Source organism: Anomaloglossus baeobatrachus, chromosome 4 (genome assembly GCF_048569485.1).
Source record: "Anomaloglossus baeobatrachus isolate aAnoBae1 chromosome 4, aAnoBae1.hap1, whole genome shotgun sequence".
Lineage (NCBI taxonomy): Eukaryota > Metazoa > Chordata > Amphibia > Anura > Aromobatidae > Anomaloglossus > Anomaloglossus baeobatrachus.
The window spans coordinates 468,358,448-468,385,047 of record NC_134356.1 but is presented as its reverse complement, the minus strand read 5'-3'; the positions used below and the strand labels follow the sequence as shown (position 1 = coordinate 468,385,047).

The window sequence follows — 26,600 nt, the reverse complement described above, 5'->3', positions numbered from 1 at the left end:
TATTTGTGTATGCCTAAATGACAGAAGCGGGCTTTACACGCTACGATATCGTTAATGAATTATCGTTGGGGTCACGTTGTTTGTGACGCACATCCAGCGTCATTAACGATATCGTAGCATGTAACAGTCATGTGCGACCTAAAACGATCGCAAAAGCGGCAAAAATCGTTTGCCATGGAGAGGTCGTCCTAAAACAAAAAATCGTTTCCTTTTAATCAGTGATGTTGTTCGTCATTCCTGTGGCAGCACACATCGCTGTGTGTGACACCGCATGAGCGAGGAACATCTCCTTACCTGCCCCACTGGCAATGCGGAAGGAAAGAGGTGGGCGGGCGATTCGCACCTCCGCTTCTATTGGACGGCTGCCGTGTGATGTCGCTGTGACAGGTAAGTCCTTAGAAAGGAGGCCGTTCGCCGGCCAGAGCGACGTCACAGGACAGGTAAGTCCGTGTGACGGGGGTAAGCGAGGTTGTGTGCGACGGGCAGCGATTTGCCTGTGTCGCACAACCGACGGGGCAGGTACAATCGCTTGCTTGTAAGGCCCGCTAGACTCTAAAGTGACTCCATCTGCACAATTATAGGGAATGGTTCTGTCTAGATTTTCATTTAAATATTGTTTTAGGGGATTTAGATGGAAACCCTAATGCAAGTCTGAAGCGTAGAGCACAGGATAATTGTGAGCTGATGGTTTTGGCATGACAGGGGTTTTGCAATAGAGCTTGCAATTCAGTAAAATCTGTAATACAAAAGTCAAATAGGGCTCTTTTCTATCTGTGCCAAGCTGTATGGCCAGACAACAAGTTATAACAACACATGGGGTATCGCTGCATTAAGGGGAAATTGCATAACAAATATTGTGGTCTATTTTCACCCATTATATACAGTGGCATGTACAGGTACCCATAGTCAAAATTACTGTTGTTGTGAACAGTCAAGCAAGTTGAAGATTAAATGATCTCTAAAAGGCATAAAGTTAAAGATGACACATTTCCTTTGCATTTTAGGCAAAAAAAGCAAAGTTTATTTTCATCTTTTACATTTTACATTTAAGAAGAAAGAAAAATGGGCCTATGCAAAACTTTGGGCATCCTGCATGGTTAGTACCAAGTAGCACCCTCTTTGGCAAGTATCACAGCTTGCAAACCCTTTTTGTAGCCAGTCTAGAGTCTTTAAATTTTTGTTTGAGAGATTTTCATTTATTCTTTCTTGGACAAGTCTTCCAGTTCTGTGAGATTCCTGGGTTATCTTGCATGCACTGCTTTTTTGAGGTCTAGCCACAGATTTTCAATGATGTTCAGATCAGGGGACTGTGAGGGCCATTGTAAAACTCTCAACTTGCACCTTTTGAGGTTGTCTATTGTGGATTTTTACGTGTGTTTAAGGCCATGTGCGCACTTTGCGTTTTTACCTGCGTTTCTGCAGCGTTTTGAACTGCAGTGTTTTAATGCCAAAATGCATGCGTTTTGATTTTCCAGCAATGCCTATGGGAAAAAGGGATTTCTTGTGCGCACTATGCAGTTCAAAATGCTGCATTTAATTTGCATATTTTTGCGCAAAAAATCTGTGTTCAAAGAAGCAGCATGTCAATTGTTTTTGCCATTTTGGCAGCGTTTTGCTAACATTGTAGTCAATGAGAAGTTGCAAAACGCATTCTACATCAAAATCCTAGCGTTAAACATGCTTTTTTGATGCAGAAAACATGCGTTTTTGACAATTTAAATGCATGCGTTTTTGACATTATATTAAGGGCATGATATGTCCCTTTACACACACACATAGTCCGACAATTAAAATTATGAAAATAAATAATTTAACGTTATTTCATACATAAATATTAACAAAATGTTATCATTTTAATAAAATCAGCTATTTTATGAATGAATTTAATCATGATATTTGTTATCATTATTTTCCCTTTTTTTCATAGTGTTCGAATGTTAAAACTTTATTTGGCAGTGTTTTTGTCTTCAAAACGCATCTGACTTTAAGCAATGAAAAAGCATGTAAATCGCGGTAAAAACGCGGCAAAAACGCTGTAAAAGCGCAAGCGTATTTATAGCATTTTTGTGGTCAAAACCAAATTTGGCAAATACCAGTTCTGCCAGAGGATCCATTTTAGAACTGCAACTACCTCGACGCAGAGTGCGCACATAGCCTTAGATCATTATTCATTTGTAGAAGCCATCCTCTTTTCAACTTCAGCCTTTTTACAGATGGTGTTATGTTTGCATCAAGAATTTGTTGAAATTTAATTGAATCTATTATTTTCTCTATCCTTGAAATGTTCTCCATGCCATTGGCTGCAACACGACCTCAAAGCATGATTAATCCACCCCCATGCTTAATGGTTGGCGAGATATTCTTTCCCTGAAATTTTGTGCCCTTTTGTCTCCACATATAGCTTTGATCATTGTGTCCAAAGAGTTCGATTTTAACCTCATCGGTCCACAGGACTTGTTTCCCAAATGCATCAGGCTTGTTTAGATATTCGTTACCATACTTCTGACTCTGAATTTAATGGTCAGGATACATGAGTAGTTTTCTTCTAATGACTCTTCCATGAAGTCCATATTTGTGCGTGTGTCTCTGAACAGTAGAACAATGTATCACAACTCCAGTGTTTGCTAAATCTTCCTTAAGGTCTTTTGCAGTGAAGATGGGGTTCTGATTTGTTTCTCTAACAATCCGGCGAGCAGCTCTCACATAAATTTTGCTTGGTCTTCCATGCTGCTCTGCTATCTTTTCATAGCCTTCTCCTGCTTTGTGCGCCTCCACCATTTTCATTTTCAGGGCGCTAGACAGCTGCTTAGAAGAACCCATGGCTGCTGTTTTTTGGAAGGAGGCTGGGTTTGTATAAAACCTTGAAAAATGCATCAACTGGCCTTTCCTAACGATGATAGTGAACAACTCATAACCCTAACAGGTTAATTAAGGTTTGAAACCTTGGTCAAAGGTATCTGAGCACACAAATATTCAAGGGTGCCCAAACTTTTGCATAGGCTCATGTATTTTTTTCAAATCTAAAAGATGAAACTATATATATATATTTTGCCTAAAATAAAGGAAATGTGTCATCTATAACTCTATGCCTTTTAGATATTGTCATCTTCAACTTGCTTATCTGTACACAATAACTTTAAGTATTTTTATAATTTATATAATCTTACAATATATAATATCTATTGCATATAATTCATTTAGAAACAATTCTTGAATTCATTTACTTTGTATTATGCTAGATAAGCACTTCACTACACACTGGTTGGCAAGAACTGAAGTTGAAGTCTCACTGGGAACACTGTTCAGAACAGCTTTTACTGGCTTCATTGACACATGGAGAGTGTATTCATATTCAGTATATTCAGACTCTATGCAGCAATTGGCACTATGTCTCAGAACATCTGTGATCTCCATAAGTATATAAATGACTTCAGTAAATCTGTCCAGAAACATGGCAAGCAGGTATGAGGTGGTGGCAACGTTTAGTAGAAAATGGATAGATAAATAGATAGATAGATAATCCTACATTAACCCTCAGGGGCGTGCTAACATGCTATTCAATGCTCATTGCCCAGCGTCATCATTGGCAGTGATGCGCATATCTGTGTCCATTGTACCACCTCAGAATGCAGGGTGTAGGGTCAGTGCGCATGATCAGAAGTTCCCAGACTTTCTGTCATGCGCACTACTCTAGTTGGAAACCAGGACACGTAAACCCGGCTTCATAGTGCACATGATAGGAAGTCCAGGGACTTCTGATCATGCGCACTAAGATGAAAACCAGTCTCGGCGACGGTGACAGTAGAAAGGTGAGTGACCATGCTTCTAACACTGTGTATTCATCAGCATGTTAGCATGCCCACAGGGGTATGCTTACATGCTAAGGGGGCTGACTAGCCAAAGGAAGTAACATCCTTGCAACTAGTCGCTGGCCTCATTAACATATCATAAAGGATATTTAGAAATACTTTTTCTAAAAATCCCTTTATCTATGCTACTATCGGCTGGGACAGCCAGGCAGGAATTACAAATATGCACCCAGAACCACTCTTGGTTCTGGGTGCATAGAGGACCTGGTAGGTTCCCTTTAATGTTATAATTCTTTGATGTATAGTATATTGAGAGTGATTATTATATGAATACAACTTAAAACTAGGATCTAAACTGACTCTTTATACATGCAATAGGGACAGAAACATATTGGAAAATAATTTATTTTTTCATTGCGTACTGTATATAAAACTAACTCAGTGTAAACCCTAGCCTCTGTATGAAGAGCTTTCCTTGAGAACCATGTCCGTAGTGCCGTGCATGCTCGGTTCTGTGTGTGCTTTGCTGCAAGTACCAAATAATTTTATTTTTATTTCTTCTTGTAAAAAAAAAAAAGAAAAAATACTTTATGACACTGGAATTTCGAGAATTAAGTGAAAAATGGTAAAATTGAATCTACTTACAAATCACATGTCGTACGCGGCCTTAAGATTTGCTTCCAGATGGATTATACAGTACAGCCGCGTGCATGACTGAACCAGAATACATTTATTTAAAACGTGCGCTGAATATTGCTAATCTGCTAAATACTCACTTGGGAGACTTTGATTTATTAATTATTTATGCTCTGCATCTTGATGCTTGATTATGCTTCTTATCCAGTCAGACAATTTAGTCTTGGTATCATGTTTCAATCTGTTCAGCTGTTTACCTTTTCCCTCTTTCTTTTCAGCTCCTTGCTCGTATCCGATGGCCTCAGCCTGCCAGGAGTCAGGAAACCACTTTTTCTTGGGGAGACAAAAAGACAAGAAAGGCGGTCATCGAATCAAGCCCAAGGCCCTAAAGAATATCTCAAAGGAGAGGCCCAACTCTCTGGTAGACCTGAAAACATACAAGGACACAAAGATTTTAGTGGCTAAATTCCTGGAACATTCAAATTGTCACCTGTCACCAGAAGTACAACATGTGGTAAATAGCATTAAGTCTGTTATCAAATCAGATGAGCGGCACATGGAGGAGGCCATCTTTAGTGCCAACATTATAGACCAGGTAAATGAATATAGAAACGCAAAGCTAGTACTACATTAACAATAAAGACTGATAAACTACACCTAAAAGAAATAGAAATCAGTGAGTCGCCTTCAGAATCAAGACAGTTATATTATTTATTTACCCCCCCAAAAAGCAGACCCCCCCTTCCTAGGAGACTCATACTTTCCAGGACCCGGACGTCTGCGTGGCTCCCAGGTCTTCCATGTGATGTCCGGCGAGCCCCAAATTTAGAGATAAAAAATGGTAAAAAAAAAAAATGGAGTCAGTCTTTTACTCCAGTGTTGTCTAACAATGGGGGGCAGCGGTGATGAAGCGGAGTCACAAGAGGCAGGGGCAGTGCTGGTGGGGTCTGTGCCTGGCAGTGGTGGGTCTGTGCCTGACAGCGGTGGTGGAGCGGGGTCACATGAGGCAGTGCCAGTGCTAGTGGGGTCTGTGCCTGGCAGTGGAAGCTATGCTGGCTGTGTGGAGCCACAGATGCTCTATCAGCGGTCCAGGCTTCAAAGAAATGGCCCCCGGAGCAGCGCGTGTGCAGATGAAGTTCTCAGCTGAGAGCCCCTCTGTGAACGTGCTGACTCTGGGCACCATGATTTAAAGCCAGAGCACCTGGGACTTCCGCCACACAGCCACTGCAGCTTCCGCTGCCAGCACAGCCAGCCAGCCGCCCATATGGAGAGGCAGCCAGCCAGCCGGCCGCCTGCCCACACGCAGAGAGAAGCAGCCAGCCGGCCGCCCGCATGGAGAGAGTCAGCAGCACAGAGAGCCGCTTGTATAGAGAGGCAGCCGCCCGCATGCACAGACAGTGACCAGCCACTTATAATCGGAAAAATACAGTACGGTACCTAATTATACACCCTATAAAATGATATATGGAGTATAAGATGACCCCAGACTTTTGAGAAGATTTTCAGCGGTTAAAAAGTCATCTTATACGCCGGGAAATATGGTATATTTCATCAATATCAAGTTGGTGGGGGGTCTGACACCCAGCAGCCCCTGAACAGCAGTTGTTACTACCATTGGTGTCCACATGTTAGCAGCTACAGATCTGAACAGTATAGCAGAAGCCAATCTAGGTTTTCCAGCATCGGGGGCAAGAATTCAGTTTGGCACCCCCTCACATGCAGTTTGAGTAGTCGTCATGTGACCTCTTATTTATATGAGATTTGCACACTTAAGGGTGCTTTACACACTGCGATATTGGTAACGATATATTGTCGGGGACACGTCGGTAGTGACGCACATCCGGTGCCGTTACCGACATCGCAGCGTGTAACACAAATGAGCGACGATCAACGAGCACAAAAACGTGAAAATCGTTGCTCGTTGACACGTCGCTCATTTCCTTAATATCATTGCAGCGACAGGTACGATGTTGTTTGTAATTCCTGTGGCAGCACACATCGCTGTGTGTGACACCACAGGAATGACGAACATCTCCTTACTTGCCTCCACCGGCAATGCGGAAGGAAGGAGGTGGGCGGGATGTTACGTCCTGTTCATCTACGCCCCTCCGCTTCTATTGGCCGGCCGCTCAGTGATACTGCAGTGACATCGCTATGATGCTGAAAGCACCTCCCCCTTGAAGGAGGGTTTGTTCAGCAGTCACAGCAACGTCGCTGACAATGTATGTGTGTGTGACGCTGCCGTAGTGATAATGTTCGCTACGGCAGCGATCACCACATATCGTGCCACTGACAGGGGCGGGTGCAATCGGTCGCGACATCGCTAGCAATAGCTAGCGATGTCGCAACGTGTAAAGCACCCTTAAGTCTCATGCCGACAAGTTGCTCTTCCTAATTCATGGAATGTTCAGTGGAAAACTACAGCTCCTGCATTATTGAGAGAAGCAGGTACAATAGATAGATCTCGCGTGACTATAAATATGAAAATTGCATATGAGTGGAGTGACCGTGTGATGACTGCTGAAATCACTGTAAGCTGAAACCTTACAGTGAGTATATTACATGCTGTTAAAATTGAAAATGATACAGTGTTAAATTTTATAATTAACCCTTTCACAATCTATGACATACCCATACATGAAAGGAGTTCCCAGTGTCATGGCAATCATGCAGTCACAGTGACTGCAGCAATGATGATCGCATGAAGGTGCCTGCTGTTTCTGACTACACAGCACCTGGATACGTGGCTATTGGGGGTCTTGCAAGCCCCCTGCAACTACGATCATTGTGATTGGCTGTTCAAGCCTGAATTGCCGATCACAGTAATTCCAATGTTTCAGACAAATTAAATTGCTTAAAACATTGAGGGCCAGCTATGATTGGTGCAATTTGCTGAGGTGTACATTCTCCAAAAGGACATCTGCATGGATGAGTCCCCTAATACATTTCAAGGGGAGCCTGAAATTCCAGCAGTACATGCCCAGTAAGAAGGCTAGGTACAGAATTAAACTCTACAAGTTGTGTTCGAGTACCTCAGGGTAAACCCTCTGATTTAGGGTTTATGAAGGGAAAGACACCCGGATTCAACCCCCTGAATGCTTCCCACCGTCTTGGGAGTGAGTGGAAAAATTGTGTGGGCCTTGGTGCAACCACTGCTGGATCAGGTTTATCATCTGTATGAAGATAACTTTTACACCAGTATCCCACTCTTCAGCTCCCTCTCTGTCAAAGTTACTGCAGAATGTGGTACTATGCAAAAAAACCAGAGGGCCTCCCTAGGTCATTAATTGGGGCAGCTGCCACGAAAGGGTGAGAGCAGAGCCCAATGTAACAACAAAATGCTTGTGGTCAAGTACAAGGACAAGAGGGATGTACTTCTCTTGACCACAATACAAGGTGTTGGCAGCACCCCCACTGCTGTAAAAAAAAAAACAATTCACAGGTCCACCAACCAATACTGTGTCCTAGGTTACAACAAAAAAATAGGGATAGTTAAGGCCGCTTTACACGCTGCAACATCGCTCAAGCGATCTCATTGGGGTCACGCAATTTGTGACGCACATCCGGTCGCTTTAGCGATGCCGTTGCGTGTGACACCTTTGAGCGATTTTGCATCATTGCAAAAATGTGCAAAATCGCTCATCGGTGACATGGGGGTCCATTCTCGAATATCGTTGCTGCAGCAGTAACGATGTTGTTCCTCGTTCCTGCGGCAGCACACATCGGTACGGGTGACACTGCAGGAACGAGGAACCTCTCCTTACCTGCCTCCCGCCCGCAATGCGGAAGGAAGGAGGTGGGCGGGATGTTCGTCCCACTCATCTTTGCCCCTCCGCTTCTATTGGGCAGCGGTTCAGTGACGCAGCTGTGACGTCGCTGTGACGCTGAACGAACCGCCCCCTTAGAAAGGAGGCGGTTCGCCGGTAACAGCGACGTCACAGGGCAGGTAAGTAGTGTGACGGGTCTGGGCGATGTTGTGTGCCACGGGCAGGGATTTGCCCATGTCGCACAACCGATGGGGGCGGGTACCCACGCTAGCGATATCGGTCACAATATTGCAGGGTGTAAAGTGGCCTTAAATCTCTCTGTTCAAGTCCTCTAACCTTACATTGCCATGCACAAAGTTTAGCTGTGGTACAAAAAGCTGCCTGTACACATTGTGCAGATGGCACTGTATAACTTTCAGATTCTATCACGATGTGCAGGCCAGACCAGCACATCAAAGCCTAATGTTTGGAAGTCAGGAAAGCACGTATGTCTTGAGTGTTTCGTGTCTTGATGTGATCTCGATGGGATCTGGGATCAGAACGTCACAGCATATTATTGATCACAGACCCGCTTTAGACTGTATGTTAGTTACGATTAAGACTCGGACGAGTCGAAACAAGTCAACAGTCCCCCTGTGACATCTGATTTCATGGATTACTAAGAATATAAGAAGTTATATTTTAAGGAGGTTCCAGTTTATTTTTAATTTTTTTCTATGGACTCCAATACACTCTGTATAAGACATAAAGAAGGACCTCATACACATTCTGTTAAAATTGTTAGTGAGACTCGTAGACTCATAAGGCCTATGTACTAAGTGCAAGGGCTGCCAAAAATTAAGAGGAGGAACTTCAAAGTGGAACAGGAAGTTAGGTCTCGTGGATGAGTATGTTTGTTGTGCTCCTGCAGCAGGCATAGTTTTACTTGCATAGTTACCTTGCCCATGGCCTTGGCCGCTGCATGTACTATCAGCAGAATGTCCACTTCCCCGTCCTTTAACACGCCATGTACATTTTCAATTAGGTATATAATACGTGTATGCTTGCAAACTTTATTGTATTAATTGGGAACAGAAAATATGTAGCCCTGAAAAGAACTGTTGTTTTTAGTTTGTAGCAACATTATACCCATCGAATTACTGTAAAGCAATAAACCTCTAATTGCTATATGCATCTATTCCAAAACTATCCCTCCTCCACAGTTATCCCTACACTGAATGGAGGTAACAGCGGTTTTACTAAACAAATGACAGTATGGGGTGTGGCTTAGCGCAGGATGTGAGTAAAGCCCGCTTTACACGCTACAATATATCTTACGATGTGTCGGTGGGGTCACGTCGTAAGTGACGCACATCCGGCATCGTAAGTTATATTGTAGCGTGTGACAGCTACGTGCGATTGCGATTGAACGTTAAAACGTTCATCACATGCACGTCGTTCAATAGCTAAAAATTGAACATGAGGTTGTTCAATGTTCCGAAGGTATCACACATCGCAGTGTGTGACACCCCGGTAATGATTAACAGATCTTCCCTGCGTCCCGTGGCTCCCGCCGGCAATGCAGAAGGAAGGAGGTAGGCGGCATGTTTACGTTCCGCTCATCTCCGCCCCTCCTCTTCTATTGGCCGGCTGCCGCGTGACGTCGATGTGACGCCGAACGTCCCTCCCACTCCAGGAAGTGGACGTTTGCCGCCCACATCGAGGTCGTATGGAAGGGTAAGTACGTGTGACAGCAAATAATCGTTTGTGCAACACGTTCAACAAATTGAACGTGCCACACATATGATGGGGGCAGTTACGATCGCATACAATATCGTATGCTTAATCGTAACAAGTAAAGCAGGCTTAAGACAGAGTGCAGAGCTCCTGCCCAGCATTTAGTTAATCTAGTGAAGAAACACCCACAAGCAACCCGCACACTACCTGCAAAGAAAGGCAATAGGTACCTGACAGATCCCTGCAGCAATTATGCTGTCCATCACACACTAGGATCACAAAGAAGGGACAGCAGAGAATGGCGTGAGATATTGAGCGGCAGTAAACAAGACAGGCGGGAGGGCACCAAAGATAATGAAAAAAATATATAAAGATGGGATCACAACCACTAGCACATTCAAAGCAAACAGTTATGGTATACAAGAGAAAAAGAAAATGTGCAACAAGTGGGATCACCAGAAATGACCATATAATATCATTTTATTAATCAAAAAGGACATACAAACACACAGATGTTCATTAAAAACAATTAAAAAAGCAAAAAAGCTTGTACATACATTTGGTGCCAATAATATGAGCCACCAAAATACACCCCACCCTCTCAGCAAGCCAAAGAGAAACCCCACATAATAAGTCAGAGTAAGTGTGATAGCCAAAAAAACCTTGTTCAATCAATAACAGGCAGTGAACACGGCATGCTAAATGAGACAATAGCAGGCAGAAGGACAATTGCTGCATACAAATACCTCAAAGCCGCATGAAAATAATCTGCCCTGAAAACAAATGTCTGGAACCAGTATAAGGCAAATCACATACCCAGGGGTCCTGCACGGGGTAAATGGCAAAGCAAATATCATGAGAAGGGTGGGGTGGAAACCCCACGCGTATCGCTACAAGGAGTTGTAGCTTCCTCAGGGGAAAGTGAGGCACACTATGGTAGGTATGTCTTAAATAGCCATTATAATCAAAGAAGATTGCTTACCAGCATGGGCAAGGAGGAGGAGGGAGAGGTCGCTATGCAACCTGAAGATGCCGATGGGCGCCGCCATTGTGAGTCATGTGATCAAATCATGTGGTCCCTTTTTGCAGGCAAACGTCACAGCCCGAACGCAGGCGCAGTGATATCAGCGCCACAAGCACGATTAGCAATCCCTTAGTATAGTGAAATAGGTATACAAAAGACATATATATTGTACACTATGCATGCGAAACAGGTAGTACATATGTGCTAGATGAATAACGCAAGTCACTTTGTATATATGGAAATCCACATGAATCTGCGCGTGCGCAGTTTCAGTAAGAGATCCCCGAAGGGACATTTCAAGTGCAGGGATTAAAAAAACCTGACAGCACAGAGGTAATACTCAAGTTACCACTAGAGTAACATTGAGTGTTAATCCATCATACGGGTACCTATGTTATGCACACACAATGCTGATATGTCACGCACAAACACTTGTGGCCTGCATCACGTGTCTATATGACACCATGCCAAAAACAGTGCTTCTCATCGCGCATGCGCCGAGACATCAGCAATGTCCCATTCAAAAGCAGAGAAATGATCTCAGTGGGCAGCACAGCCCATTAAGGCCAGTATAACTGAATAACAAGAACTCAAGCATTCACAATCTGTGCGCACAGAACCACACGCATACATCCAATAAAGATTGAATATGGATACTGTTCCCGAAAAATATTTATCTCACCACTTAATGCGCATGCGCTATGTAAATGCATACTAGCATAGAGGACTCTGTTGCCCAAAATACGGGCCTACAGGGAAACCACACAGCCATTGTATGAATTTGTCACAGAAAAAAGTCTTTGTTCAGAGGACATAACAGAAAACAGTACAGGTACACGAACCCCCATCCCAGATTAGCACAAAAATAGACCTGTGTGCTTGGATGACACAAGCACACAGTCTGAGTACATGAAGTAGGTAATATGCATATGAAGGACCATAAGGGAACCAAGAAGACCAAATTATTAATACAGAAAGCCCCACTAGAGGGTTGGTAACCTACAAGGGGGCTAGCCAGATACCGCCTCGGAATTACAAGCAGGTCATGAGACCAAACTGAGCAAGCAAAAGGGTGTGTTCTGGTCACCCATACAGGTATAGCATGTTCACATGATATATAAGTGTCCAAAAAAAAGGGGGATTGCCAGGTAGAGATAATGTCCAAATAAATGGCAGAGTCCCATTGAGGCGGGTCTTCCAGAAGTGGTCAGCAACTTGAATGTATCCATCACCGAAAGGTAGACAAAAGAACGCTTCAGATCACAGTTCGGGTAATCCCACAGCTCCAAAGACCAAGAAAGAAGGAAGAGCCCAGAAGGACGGACTCCAGTCTGCACGTCACTGGACATCAAGGAACGGACGTCCAAAAGTGATTATTTGTGTGTACATAAATTCTTCACGAGCTGTAGTCAACAGACCCTGTTCAGGGCAAATGGAGCCAAGCCCACATGGTCAGAACCCTGGAATGTTAAAAAGGTAAATACATAATCAAGATTGTATCCACACCAAAGAGTGGGGAGGTGGGAAGAGGGGGGGGGGGGTTTGGGGAGGGGGAAGAGGGGGGGAGGAAGAGGGGGGGGGGGGAGAGAAAGGGGTGGAAGGCCAGACCCACCAAAAATACTGGTGTAAATGTGATGAGGCTCTCACAAATCACCAAGTGAATGGGATGCCACATCCAACTGGGAATATCCCATGTAATTGGTGCAGGCCAAGCATTTACTTCTTGTAGAAGCCGGTGAACAAAAGTTCCTCATTCAATCCCTTGGGGGAGAGACTCTGAAGTTGGTATATCCATCTCGCTTCCCTTCTCAATAATTCGTCAGATACCCTACCCCCCCTGATGTTCATTTGAACATGATCCAATACCAGGATCTGGACCTTGCGAAACGAGCAACCATGTGAGTCAAGGAAGTGTTTAGCCACAGAGGAAATGGGCTTACCTTGAGCTTGGTCTTTTTGTGCTCGACCGATGTCAGAAAAATGGTGCTGGATCCTGCGGCGAAGCTCCTGTGTGGTCTGTCCGACATAAAGTTTTGGACACTCGCAAATCAGGAGATACACAACATTCCTACTTCGACAGTTTGAGTAAAATTTGGTGGTGATGGTTCCTGGAAAAACACCAATGCGAACACAACTGTCAGCAACAAGAAAAGGGCAAATGGTGCAGTCCCCACATGGGAAAGACCCAAAAAGTTTGTGTCCCCGACCCAAAGGAATAGTGGGTCTCTTAAAATGGCTAGAAGAAAGCATATCCTTCAAATTCATCGCACGTTTTGCGGTCAATTTGGGATGGGCGCTGATAAATGGAGTCAACCTGGGCTCACTAAGGAGGATATTCCAATTTTTTGTAAGAACCTGTCGTACCTTATCCCAATGGTTGTTATATGTGGTCACCAGGTTTATAGTACCCATCTCAGTTCTCAGTCTGCCCCGAAACGTGTCGGACCGTGGAGTGTTGGCTGAGTGTTGGAAGGCTTTAGAAACAACCTTGCGTGGGTATCCTCTCTTGATAAATCGCGTGGTCAAATCTTGTGCCTCATTCCTGAAGGTGGTGACATCAGTACAATTGCGGCGTACTCGCAAAAACTGCCCCTTGGGTATCCCGTCTCGCACATGTCTCGGATGAAAAGAGGAATAATGTAACACACTGTTGGTAGCCGTCTGTTTCCGGAACAGGGATGTTGTAATATGGTTATTCTCCAACATAACCCTCAAATCAAGGAATTCCACCATTGTTGTTGATATACTTGCAGAAAGTCGGATGTGCCACGGGTTCTCATTCAGCTGGGCAATGAAATCTTCACAAGACGCACGGTCACCTGTCCAGAGAAAGAGAACATCGTCGATGTATCTAAACCAGTTTGACACGTGCCTCTGGAACAAAGCGATGGGCGCCACCTGTGTCTCCTCCCACCAACCCAAAAACAGGTTGGCGTAGGAGGGGGCACAGCGGGCACCCATCGCGGTCCCAGACGCTTGTTTATAGAAAACACGATCGAACACGAAAAAACTATTTTGTAAAACAAAATGTAACAGTTCAAGAAGAAACAAATCGTGTTTTCTATCACCTGTAGAGCGACGATCCAGAAAGTAGGTGACCGCTTGAATTCCCAAATCGTGTTCAATGCACGTGTATAGCGACTCGATGTCCATGGTGACCAAGAGTGTACCAGCCTGTACCTCCACCTGTTCGAGTTGGGTGATCAAGTGCGACGAATCTCGGACGTATGAATCCAAAGTAAGGACATATGGCTGCAAATAAAAGTCCACATAAATACACGGACGTTCATATATGCCCCCTATGCCGGATACTATGGGCCTCCCCGGAGGGTCCACCAAAGACTTGTGTACCTTTGGGAGCATATAGAACGTCGGCGTTGTAGGGTGGCGTGTGGTGAGAAAATCCCTCTCACGTTTTGAAATTATACCAAGATCAAAGGCACGTACAAGAAGTTTGTCCAATTTCACCTTAAAGGCATCAGTGGGATCTGATGGAAGAATTGCATAATTGATTCGATTGCCCAACTGTCTGTGGGCCTCTTTCAGATATAATTCAACGGGCCACAACACCACGTTGCCGCCCTTATCCGCTTCACGGATAATGAATGAGTTGTTTTTTCTCAGATTAGACAAAGCCCTTTGTTCAGCCTTATTAAGGTTGTTTTGTTGGAATGGTATCACCTTAAGGGCCTGTATATCACGGCACATGGCTTCAAAGAAAATCTGGATTGCCGGAAACAAGGAAAATGAGGGTGTGGCCTGAGAGGGAAGCCTAGATGGAAATGGCAGTTTCTTACCTCCGAAGGAATCGCCCTCTTCCAAAAGTTCCATAAGGTCTCGAAATACCTGCCTATCCTCCGCAGGCAAGGTGTCGATGACCCCAGGCTGATGATACATCAGTTTGAACACCATTTGCCTGCAGAATAGATACACATCCTTCGTGAGCTCAAATTTGTCCAATGCCTTGGTGGGTGAAAAGGAGAGACCTTTAGAAAGAAGACTCACTTCAATCTCAGATAAAGGATATTCAGTTAGATTTATTATTTGTAAGTTACCTTGTGAGTCCTGCTCCAGATCCCTGGAACCATGGTCAATCTCCATCACCACCTCTTCCTGTTCCTTGTGGTTCTGTTGGTTGTTGGGGGCCCTTGTCTCCCACGGGTCTGATATACCGACCTCCCTGTTGTGCTTGGCGGGTTTGCGTCTCCCTCGTCTGGTGGGCCTTCCCTGTCGCTGACGTCCGACGACAAAAAATCACTGGAAGATAACTCCCTGGTCGTGACATTATGTGCAGTTTGTCCCATCGTGACAGCCCTGCGAAACCTCTGATTGCCATGATGTGACCAACGAAATGCTGCACCACTTTCAAAGTCCTTGCATAAAGCTGTGACTAAAACATGGTGGAATATTAAAACTCTAGAGGAATATCTCAAAATGGGGTTTGCACCGAGGGGCTTGAGGGTGCAGATTTTTCCCGCATGGGAACCTGACGCTGGATTTAAGGGGGTTTGGGAAGCCGGCCTTTTGAAGTGCTCAGATATCATTTTGAATATGTTAATTGTTAATTGAGCATGATAAAACCTTACTGAGTACGATTAAGGATAAAATCAGGGCTTGTGAAACCAAACTGAGAACTTTTGATCTGAATAACCAGGTTCTTCCCTTTCAACAAAAACTTAAAGAGTCCATTGATAGATACGAGAAGGACATCATCAGGGGTAAAAAACAGAAATTTCTTCGGGACAAAAAGGACTTTGAAAGTGGTGCAGCATTTCGTTGGTCACATCATGGCAATCAGAGGTTTCGCAGGGCTGTCACGATGGGACAAACTGCACATAATGTCACGACCAGGGAGTTATCTTCCAGTGATTTTTTGTCGTCGGACGTCAGCGACAGGGAAGGCCCACCAGACGAGGGAGACGCAAACCCGCCAAGCACAACAGGGAGGTCGGTATATCAGACCCGTGGGAGACAAGGGCCCCCAACAACCAACAGAACCACAAGGAACAGGAAGAGGTGGTGATGGAGATTGACCATGGTTCCAGGGATCTGGAGCAGGACTCACAAGGTAACTTACAAATAATAAATCTAACTGAATATCCTTTATCTGAGATTGAAGTGAGTCTTCTTTCTAAAGGTCTCTCCTTTTCACCCACCAAGGCATTGGACAAATTTGAGCTCACGAAGGATGTGTATCTATTTTGCAGGCAAATGGTGTTCAAACTGATGTATCATCAGCCTGGGGTCATCGACACCTTGCCTGCGGAGGATAGGCAGGTATTTCGAGACCTTATGGAACTTTTGGAAGAGGGCGATTCCTTCGGAGGTAAGAAACTGCCATTTCCATCTAGGCTTCCCTCTCAGGCCACACCCTCATTTTCCTTGTTTCCGGCAATCCAGATTTTCTTTGAAGCCATGTGCCGTGATATACAGGCCCTTAAGGTGATACCATTCCAACAAAACAACCTTAATAAGGCTGAACAAAGGGCTTTGTCTAATCTGAGAAAAAACAACTCATTCATTATCCGTGAAGCGGATAAGGGCGGCAACGTGGTGTTGTGGCCCGTTGAATTATATCTGAAAGAGGCCCACAGACAGTTGGGCAATCGAATCAATTATGCAATTCTTCCATCAGATCCCACTGATGCCTTTAAGGTGAAATTGGACAAACTTCTTGTACGTGCCTTTGATCTTGGTATAATTTCAAAACGTGAGAGGGATTTTCTCACCACACGCCACCCTACAATGCCGACGTTCTATATGCTCCCAAAGGTACACAAGTCTTTGGTGGACCCTCCGGGGAGGCCCATAGTATCCGGCATAGGGGGCATATATGAACGTCCGTGTATTTATGTGGACTTTTATTTGCAGCCATATGTCCTTACTTTGGATTCATACGTCCGAGATTCGTCGCACTTGATCACCCAACTCGAACAGGTGGAGGTACAGGCTGGTACACTCTTGGTCACCATGGACATCGAGTCGCTATACACGTGCATTGAACACGATTTGGGAATTCAAGCGGTCACCTACTTTCTGGATCGTCGCTCTACAGGTGATAGAAAACACGATTTGTTTCTTCTTGAACTGTTACATTTTGTTTTACAAAATAGTTTTTTCGTGTTCGATCGTGTTTTCTATAAACAAGCGTCTGGGACCGCGATGGGTGCCCGCTGTGCCCCCTCCTACGCCAACCTGTTTTTGGGTTGGTGGGAGGAGACACAGGTGGCGCCCATCGCTTTGTTCCAGAGGCACGTGTCAAACTGGTTTAGATACATCGACGATGTTCTCTTTCTCTGGACAGGTGACCGTGCGTCTTGTGAAAATTTCATTGCCCAGCTGAATGAGAACCCGTGGCACATCCGACTTTCTGCAAGTATATCAACAACAATGGTGGAATTCCTTGATTTGAGGGTTATGTTGGAGAATAACCATATTACAACATCCCTGTTCCGGAAACAGACGGCTACCAACAGTGTGTTACATTATTCCTCTTTTCATCCGAGACATGTGCGAGACGGGATACCCAAGGGGCAGTTTTTGCGAGTACGCCGCAATTGTACTGATGTCACCACCTTCAGGAATGAGGCACAAGATTTGACCACGCGATTTATCAAGAGAGGATACCCACGCAAGGTTGTTTCTAAAGCCTTCCAACACTCAGCCAACACTCCACGGTCCGACACGTTTCGGGGCAGACTGAGAACTGAGATGGGTACTATAAACCTGGTGACCACATATAACAACCATTGGGATAAGGTACGACAGGTTCTTACAAAAAATTGGAATATCCTCCTTAGTGAGCCCAGGTTGACTCCATTTATCAGCGCCCATCCCAAATTGACCGCAAAACGTGCGATGAATTTGAAGGATATGCTTTCTTCTAGCCATTTTAAGAGACCCACTATTCCTTTGGGTCGGGGACACAAACTTTTTGGGTCTTTCCCGTGTGGGGACTGCACCATTTGCCCTTTTCTTGTTGCTGACAGTTGTGTTCGCATTGGTGTTTTTCCAGGAACCATCACCACCAAATTTTACTCAAACTGTCGAAGTAGGAATGTTGTGTATCTCCTGATTTGCGAGTGTCCAAAACTTTATGTCGGACAGACCACACAGGAGCTTCGCCGCAGGATCCAGCACCATTTTTCTGACATCGGTCGAGCACAAAAAGACCAAGCTCAAGGTAAGCCCATTTCCTCTGTGGCTAAACACTTCCTTGACTCACATGGTTGCTCGTTTCGCAAGGTCCAGATCCTGGTATTGGATCATGTTCAAATGAACATCAGGGGGGTAGGGTATCTGACGAATTATTGAGAAGGGAAGCGAGATGGATATACCAACTTCAGAGTCTCTCCCCCCAGGGATTGAATGAGGAACTTTTGTTCACCGGCTTCTACAAGAAGTAAATGCTTGGCCTGCACCAATTACATGGGATATTCCCAGTTGGATGTGGCATCCCATTCACTTGGGGATTTGTGAGAGCCTCATCACATTTACACCAGTATTTTTGGTGGGTCTGGCCTTCCACCCCTTTCTCTTCCCCCCCCCTCTTCCCCCCCCCCCTCTTCCCCCTCCCCAAACCCCCCCCCCCCTCTTCCCACCTCCCCACTCTTTGGTGTGGATACAATCTTGATTATGTATTTACCTTTTTAACATTCCAGGGTTCTGACCATGTGGGCTTGGCTCCATTTGCCCTGAACAGGGTCTGTTGACTACAGCTCGTGAAGAATTTATGTACACACAAATAATCACTTTTGGACGTCCGTTCCTTGATGTCCAGTGACGTGCAGACTGGAGTCCGTCCTTCTGGGCTCTTCCTTCTTTCTTGGTCTTTGGAGCTGTGGGATTACCCGAACTATGATCTGAAGCGTTCTTTTGTCTACCTTTCGGTGATGGATACATTCAAGTTGCTGACCACTTCTGGAAGACCCGCCTCAATGGGACTCTGCCATTTATTTGGACATTATCTCTACCTGGCAATCCCCCTTTTTTTTGGACACTTATATATCATGTGAACATGCTATACCTGTATGGGTGACCAGAACACACCCTTTTGCTTGCTCAGTTTGGTCTCATGACCTGCTTGTAATTCCGAGGCGGTTTCTGGCTAGCCCCCTTGTAGGTTACCAACCCTCTAGTGGGGCTTTCTGTATTAATAATTTGGTCTTCTTGGTTCCCTTATGGTCCTTCATATGCATATTACCTACTTCATGTACTCAGACTGTGTGCTTGTGTCATCCAAGCACACAGGTCTATTTTTGTGCTAATCTGGGATGGGGGTTCGTGTACCTGTACTGTTTTCTGTTATGTCCTCTGAACAAAGACTTTTTTCTGTGACAAATTCATACAATGGCTGTGTGGTTTCCCTGTAGGCCCGTATTTTGGGCAACAGAGTCCTCTATGCTAGTATGCATTTACATAGCGCATGCGCATTAAGTGGTGAGATAAATATTTTTCGGGAACAGTATCCATATTCAATCTTTATTGGATGTATGCGTGTGGTTCTGTGCGCTCAGATTGTGAATGCTTGAGTTCTTGTTATTCAGTTATACTGGCCTTAATGGGCTGTGCTGCCCACTGAGATCATTTCTCTGCTTTTGAATGGGACATTGCTGATGTCTCGGCGCATGCGCGATGAGAAGCACTGTTTTTGGCATGGTGTCATATAGACACGTGATGCAGGCCACAAGTGTTTGTGCGTGACATATCAGCATTGTGTGTGCATAACATAGGTACCCGTATGATGGATTAACACTCAATGTTACTCTAGTGGTAACTTGAGTATTACCTCTGTGCTGTCAGGTTTTTTTAATCCCTGCACTTGAAATGTCCCTTCGGGGATCTCTTACTGAAACTGCGCACGCGCAGATTCATGTGGATTTCCATATATACAAAGTGACTTGCGTTATTCATCTAGCACATATGTACTACCTGTTTCGCATGCATAGTGTACAATATATGTCTTTTGTATACCTATTTCACTATACTAAGGGATTGCTAATCGTGCTTGTGGTGCTGATATCACTGCGCCTGCGTTCGGGCTGTGACGTTTGCCTGCAAAAAGGGACCACATGATTTGATCACATGATGCACAATGGCGGCGCCTATCGGCGTCTTCAGGTTGCATAGCGACCTGGCAGTGGAGCTTGCAATTGGGCTGTGACGCTTGTCTGCAAAAAAAAAAAAAAAAAAAAAGGTACCACATGATTTGATCACATGACTCACAATGGCGGCGCCCATCGGCATCTTCAGGTTGCATAGCGACCTCTCCCTCCTCCTCCTTGCCCATGCTGGTAAGCAATCTTCTTTGATTATAATGGCTATTTAAGACATACCTACCATAGTGTGCCTCACTTTCCCCTGAGGAAGCTACAACTCCTTGTAGCGATACGCGTGGGGTTTCCACCCCACCCTTCTCATGATATTTGCTTTGCCATTTACCCCGTGCAGGACCCCTGGGTATGTGATTTGCCTTATACTGGTTCCAGACATTTGTTTTCAGGGCAGATTATTTTCATGCGGCTTTGAGGTATTTGTATGCAGCAATTGTCCTTCTGCCTGCTATTGTCTCATTTAGCATGCCGTGTTCACTGCCTGTTATTGATTGAACAAGGTTTTTTTGGCTATCACACTTACTCTGACTTATTATGTGGGGTTTCTCTTTGGCTTGCTGAGAGGGTGGGGTGTATTTTGGTGGCTTATATTATTGGCACCAAATGTATGTACAAGCTTTTTTGCTTTTTTAATTGTTTTTAATGAACATCTGTGTGTTTGTATGTCCTTTTTGATTAATAAAATGATATTATATGGTCATTTCTGGTGATCCCACTTGTTGCACATTCTCTTTTTCTCTTGTATACCATAGATATTGAGCGGCAGGCTCAAGATGGCGCCACGGGAGGTGATGTGCCGAAAGTGAAATAGCTGGTGGCAGCAGACTATTGTGAGGTCTATCAAACTAGCAGAATATGAGCAGCTCAACTTTTTAGGGATCTTATTTGGGGGGAAAAACGCCTGCAAATTAAGTTAGAGTTCCTGCAGAGGCCTAAGGATGAAGAGAGACTGGCACTGCCTAACCTGTGGCTTTATTATTTAGAAGCTCAGAGTCAATGTATGGTGGGTTGGGAGGACCTGGCCTAACCAAATCAGCTGGGCGAATTCTTCGATATATGATAGGAGGGGGCTCGTTACTGGCTAGTCTTGAAGTGGGAAGGTTTCATCTGAGATCCAAAAAATACCCTACAGTAGAGCTTATTGAGAAAATATCGGGCAAGGTTAAGCAGCTGAGAAATATCACAGACTTTACGAAATACACACCCATCTGGCATAACCCTGAGGCTCCTGAGTTGCTATCGCTCAAAGAATTTGGGCACTGGAGGAGGATCAGGATTTGGTACATCTGCCAGTTAGTAGATGACAATATCTTTAAAACTTTTGAAGGGCTACAAAAGGAGTACCCTCTGGGCTATAGTATGCTTTTTAAATTCCTACAATTTTCCAATGCTTTTAAAGCACAATGTAAAATAGAACCAACCTTAGTACAAGCTGATATGATAGTATGATAGGACTACAGAGAAGTACGACAGGAGTCATATCAAAGGTGTAATGATGTATGGCAGCCTCCTCAACACATTTCTTTTGCAACATCCAACTGGAGCCATGACAAGTGGACAGAAGAATTGTGCGGTATTGGGGAAGATAGGTGGGAGTCAACCTGTGCTGATGTCATACCCATGTGACCAGAAGGGGTCAGGCCTCAGCCAACACAGCCAATACCAGGAAGCAACATTATTTTCTGTTGGCTGAGGCCCCGCCCCTTCTGGTCACATGGGTATGACATAGTCAGTTACTAAAATGATTCTAGATAGAATTAGCATAAATAACAGGGGGAGGATGGACAGGCAGGGGGGCGGGAATCACTATCAAACCACACCTCAGCTATCAGCTGATGGGCAGCTGCTGTCACTCAAAAAGCTTCTCATTTTACAGATTTTACTTTCTTGTGTTTCAAAACCTATGCATTCTAGTTGAAAACTAAAGTTAGGTATAGAATCAGCATGATAGTGCCAGTATAGCACTGGCTTTAGGTTATATAGGAAAATCCTGGTGATTGGTGCGCTTTAAGTTGTGCCAAATATATTGAAGATAATGTGCCACTTCAAACAATTTAATGTACGTAAAAGCAATGCAGCCACAGGCAAAACTGTGCATGAGACCATAAAAACTTTTTCATATTGAAAACAACTTTTGCAATAAGACCAAATATTCACACATAGTATATTAAGTATCAAGTAAGATTAGCCTTACAAGACAAAAGTGAACTACACAATATTCTCTGATATCTATATAAAACATTCATTTTACATATCAAAACCGTTACTAAAATAAAGATATTTAATTATTCCTTGTCCTGAAATGTGTGCAGCCCTATAGCATCACCCTTTATAGGAAAAAACATAAAGAGATTTGCAGAGTGTAGAAATAAATGACAACTACTGTAAATGTGATCAATTGTAGGGTTTGTGCACACAATGTCTTTTAGACCTGTGCAAACCCGTCAAGTTTTTTGGAAGGTGCACACTTCAGGACACACCAGTCTCTTTTTTGTCCTTAACCACTTCACCTCCAGGCGATTTTCCGTTTTTATTTTTTGCTCCTCTTCTTCCGAGAGTCGTAACTATTTTATTTTAAATCTTGTTATATAAGGGTTTGTTTTTTGCGGGACGAGTTGTACTTTTAAATAAAACTATAAGTTTTACCATATATTGTACTGGAAAACAGCGAAAAAATTTCAAGTACGGAATAATTGCAAAAAAAGTGTGATCGCGCAATAGTTTTTTTAAAATTTTATTCACCATGTTCACTATATGATAAAATTGATGTGTGGGTGTGATGTCTCAGGTCCATACGAGTTTATTGACACCAAACATGTGTAGGTTTACTTTTATCTAAGGGGTTAAAAAAAAATCACAAGTTTGTCCAAAAAATGTGGCGCACTTTTTGCGCCATTTTCCAAAACTTGTAGAGTTTTTATTTTTTGGGATCTATGGCTCATTTATAGCACACGTTTTGTGTCTCGAGTTGACGTTGTTAACGGTACCATTTTTGCACAGATGCTACGTTTTGATCGCCTGTTATTGCATTTTGCGTAAAATTTCTGGCGACCAATAAAAGTGTTTTGGCGTTTGGAATTTTTTTCCGCTACGCCGTTTAATTGCATTTTATATTTTGATAGATCGGGTGTTTTTGAACGCGGCAATACCAAATATGTGAATATTATTTTTTTAACCCTTTAATTTTCAATGGGGCCGAATGGGGGGGTGATTTGAACTTTTATTTTTTTTTATTTGTTTTACTTTTTTTATTTTTTAAAACTTTTTTAACTTTTTTTGTTCAACTAGGACCCCTAGGGGATTATATCGATCAGCTGTCTGATCGCTCTTCTATTTCTCCAGATCACAGTTATACAGAGCGATCTGGAGAAAAGCTGCTCTACTCTCACACACTGCCCTCTGTCGGCAGTGAGAAAAAGTGACTCATGATAGCTACAGGAGTCATCACATGACCCTGTGCTACTATAGCAACCACCGTAAGTCACTTGATCATGTCACATGACTTCCGAAGGGGGTGGGTAAGTTATCCTTATGGCGGCGCGCTGATACATCTCGCTGTCAGAATTTGACAGCAAGATGTAAGGGATTAATAGACACGGATAGAACGAGATTACACTTGCGCCTGGCAGGCACACATGTCAGCTGTTGAAATCAGCTAACATCTGCGTGGATTGCCGTGAACTGCCCACGGCAGCCCGTGGGGATTAACATACACAATCCATGACGTACCTAGTACGTCATGTGTCATGAAGTGGTTAAAGAGATATTCCATTCCTAAAGTGACCCCCTTTCTTTTATCCTATCTCTTCCTAACTAACACTTTCCTAATATACTTACAGGGGTGTGGCTCAGTGCATAGTGAGCAGCAGCTGTAACCACACCCCCAGCACTGATTTACAGCTGGTTCTTATTCTGACACAGCTATCAGTCAGTTCTGCGGGCGTTACAGCTGCCACTCACTATTCACTGAGCGGTGACTGAACTCGTATCGACCCATCCCCATGACAGGAAGCCTAAGGCTGCCAGGAAGATTAAAGGTAATTTCTTCATGGCAGCAGAGCTTTTATTGCAGGTGCCAGGCAGCTAAAGAATGCTATAACCCTGCAGATAAACCCTATGTCTCCAGGTTAATAGCATTTTTTTTTTTTACCTGAAAGGTTCCCTTTAATAATACAGCTGAATGAAATCAAAAACAATAGTGGTAGAGACAAAATAAGATCGCAAAAATACAGACAAATAGGAAGAAAAACAACTGGTTAAAAATATTCATCCTACCATTTCCATCTAAACGCGCCTTATGCCACTTTTACCTTAGGTCACTTTTCACTATTACCATGCTAACTCTTGTTTATGTGCTTGCTTGAAGGGGTGTTCACTACCTTTTTTTTCTACTGTTATCCTTTTTGTTGGCTTATTATGGAACCCCCATATGTTTGTGGAGTCGAATACAAACTTATGTTCCTTGGCTTTACTTTACCTGCTGTAGTATTTCTCTTTGACAATCTGCAAATATTCCATCTTGTAATTGTATTGAAATTGCAGGGTCCACATTCTTATCCAGGGGTTTCATGCCTTGTATTCTTATGATCTCATGTCATTTCTAGACTCATTCAGATAGCTGTGATTTTTCTCATATGTTAAAGAAATTGCCCTAATGTGAACTTGTGTTTTTCATCTGATTTTCATCATTGTTTGCTCAGTTTTTCAGTTGTTACCAACAGAACGGTAAGCAACATTACAACGGTAAGCAACATTCAGATTATAACACGCACCCTTCATTTTCCTCCCAAATTTTTGGGAGGAAAAATGCGTCTTATAATCCGAAAAAATACAGTGCAAAACGTTTCCTATACATTACAATGTTAAAAACGGACGGCACAAGGATTTCACACTGATGCCATCCGTGTGCTGTCTGTTATTTACATGGACACATGACTCCGTTAATAAGTGGACATCTTTTAAATATTTAGCAGAGCACTTGGTCTGCAAAAAAATACGGACATATGAACAGCATCATAGACATTAACAAATAAAACACATACGTGTAAAACAGTTGTCCGAATAAGACCTAATACTGTTTATTGGATTTTACTTAGGTGTAGTACAAAATATGTGAATTTTTCACAGACACGTGCATTGCTTTTATTTTTTGCTAAGGGTTGTAAGTCCTGATTCCATTTCATTGGTTTTATTGATCCAATGACTGATACGTTCTTTTCTTATTAACAGGTAATTACAAGCTCTCAGCACAGTGTCAGTATATCAAGAAAGCGACTACAAGAAGATCTTCACCTGCGAAGTTGTGGTGCTCTCAGTTCTCCAGTGACCTTTCTACATAGGATACATCTAACACGAGAAATGGACCATGACAGACCACATAGTCTTATCGGAGTCTGCAGAGAAACCATCCTTTGACAAACATTTTTTAAAGATTGCATGCAAAGACCGAGGACACTGAAATCCAATTCTTTCACCAACACCAATCAACATGGCATTTCCGATCTGGACATGGTCATGCATGGGACAATAGACTCTTACTCAGAGAGGTCCCTGAATGTATTATGTTCTGCACCAACAATGCAACTTTTATTTCTACACAAAAAAATCTTTTGGGAATAGACATCTGATGTTTAATCTATTTTTCATTTAAAATAGAGATTTGGATATTGCTGCCATGTAGCTTCATTAACTGTACACCATCTTCCCAGCAGTCTCCAACTCCCAGAAAGGGGAGCCATTATTTGGTTTTGCAAACTTGGAAACAACATTTAAAGTATATCCGATCTGTACCATCAATGAAAGGTAGCATATCGTATAAACGGAGAAAATCTTAAGCAGAAGAAAAATCTTACAACCTCAGTGTTGTATTACTTTCTGTACCTCAAAGTGTTTTCATAAAGTGTTTTAATAAAAAAAATCTTAAAACCTAAAATTCCATTTGATATTTTACTGACATGATCTCCGTTATTTGAGCAAACTTTGCATATATCAATTGATATATCATATATCAATAGTACAAACAAATTAAAGGGTTTAAGGCTATGTCCGCACGTTGCGTCGGAGTACCTGCAGTTTATTCTGCACGTTTTCCTTCCCTTGGTTTTTGACCAAATGGCTTTTGGCCATTTTTTAGCGCTAAAAACGCATGCGTATTTACCGCATTTTTAGTGCGTTTTCAGCGCTTTTTACCTGCGTTTCTGCAGATGCGTTTTGTAGATCAAGACACTGAGAAATAAAGTTGGAATAGTCAAAAATAATGAAAAAAAAGAAAAAAAAGAATAAAATTAACTTTTAATAAAAATATATGGAACATTATCAATTTTAATGAAATAATAGCGGTTATGAACATTTTAACAGAAAAATAGGTAAAGTTTAATATTTTTTATCATTTAAATTTTCGGTTTTTGTGTGTGTGTAAAGGAACATTATAAGTTTATAACCCTTTAATTTTATGCCAGATAAGCATGCGTTTTTGAAGCCAAAAACGCAGTGGAAAATCAGGTAAAAAGCATGAAAAACGCAGGAATGTTGATTT

The 26,600-nt window shown here is 43.2% G+C and overlaps 1 protein-coding gene across 2 annotated transcripts in view; it reads left to right on the top strand.

The window, feature by feature from the left end:
* Positions 1-25,954, top strand: part of ENTREP2 (endosomal transmembrane epsin interactor 2) — a 1,488,859-nt gene extending 1,462,905 nt beyond the window's left edge. The window contains exons 10-11 of one of the 2 annotated variants that reach the window (XM_075342723.1): positions 4,724-4,959; positions 25,295-25,954. In XM_075342723.1, the coding sequence (XP_075198838.1) occupies positions 4,724-4,959; positions 25,295-25,480 (422 nt within the window). In that variant the 3' untranslated portion in view covers positions 25,481-25,954. Of the gene's footprint in view, positions 1-4,723; positions 5,041-25,294 lie in introns of both variants that reach the window. The other variant, XM_075342722.1, reaches the window with a different exon arrangement.
* The last annotated feature ends 646 nt before the right edge of the window (positions 25,955-26,600 follow it).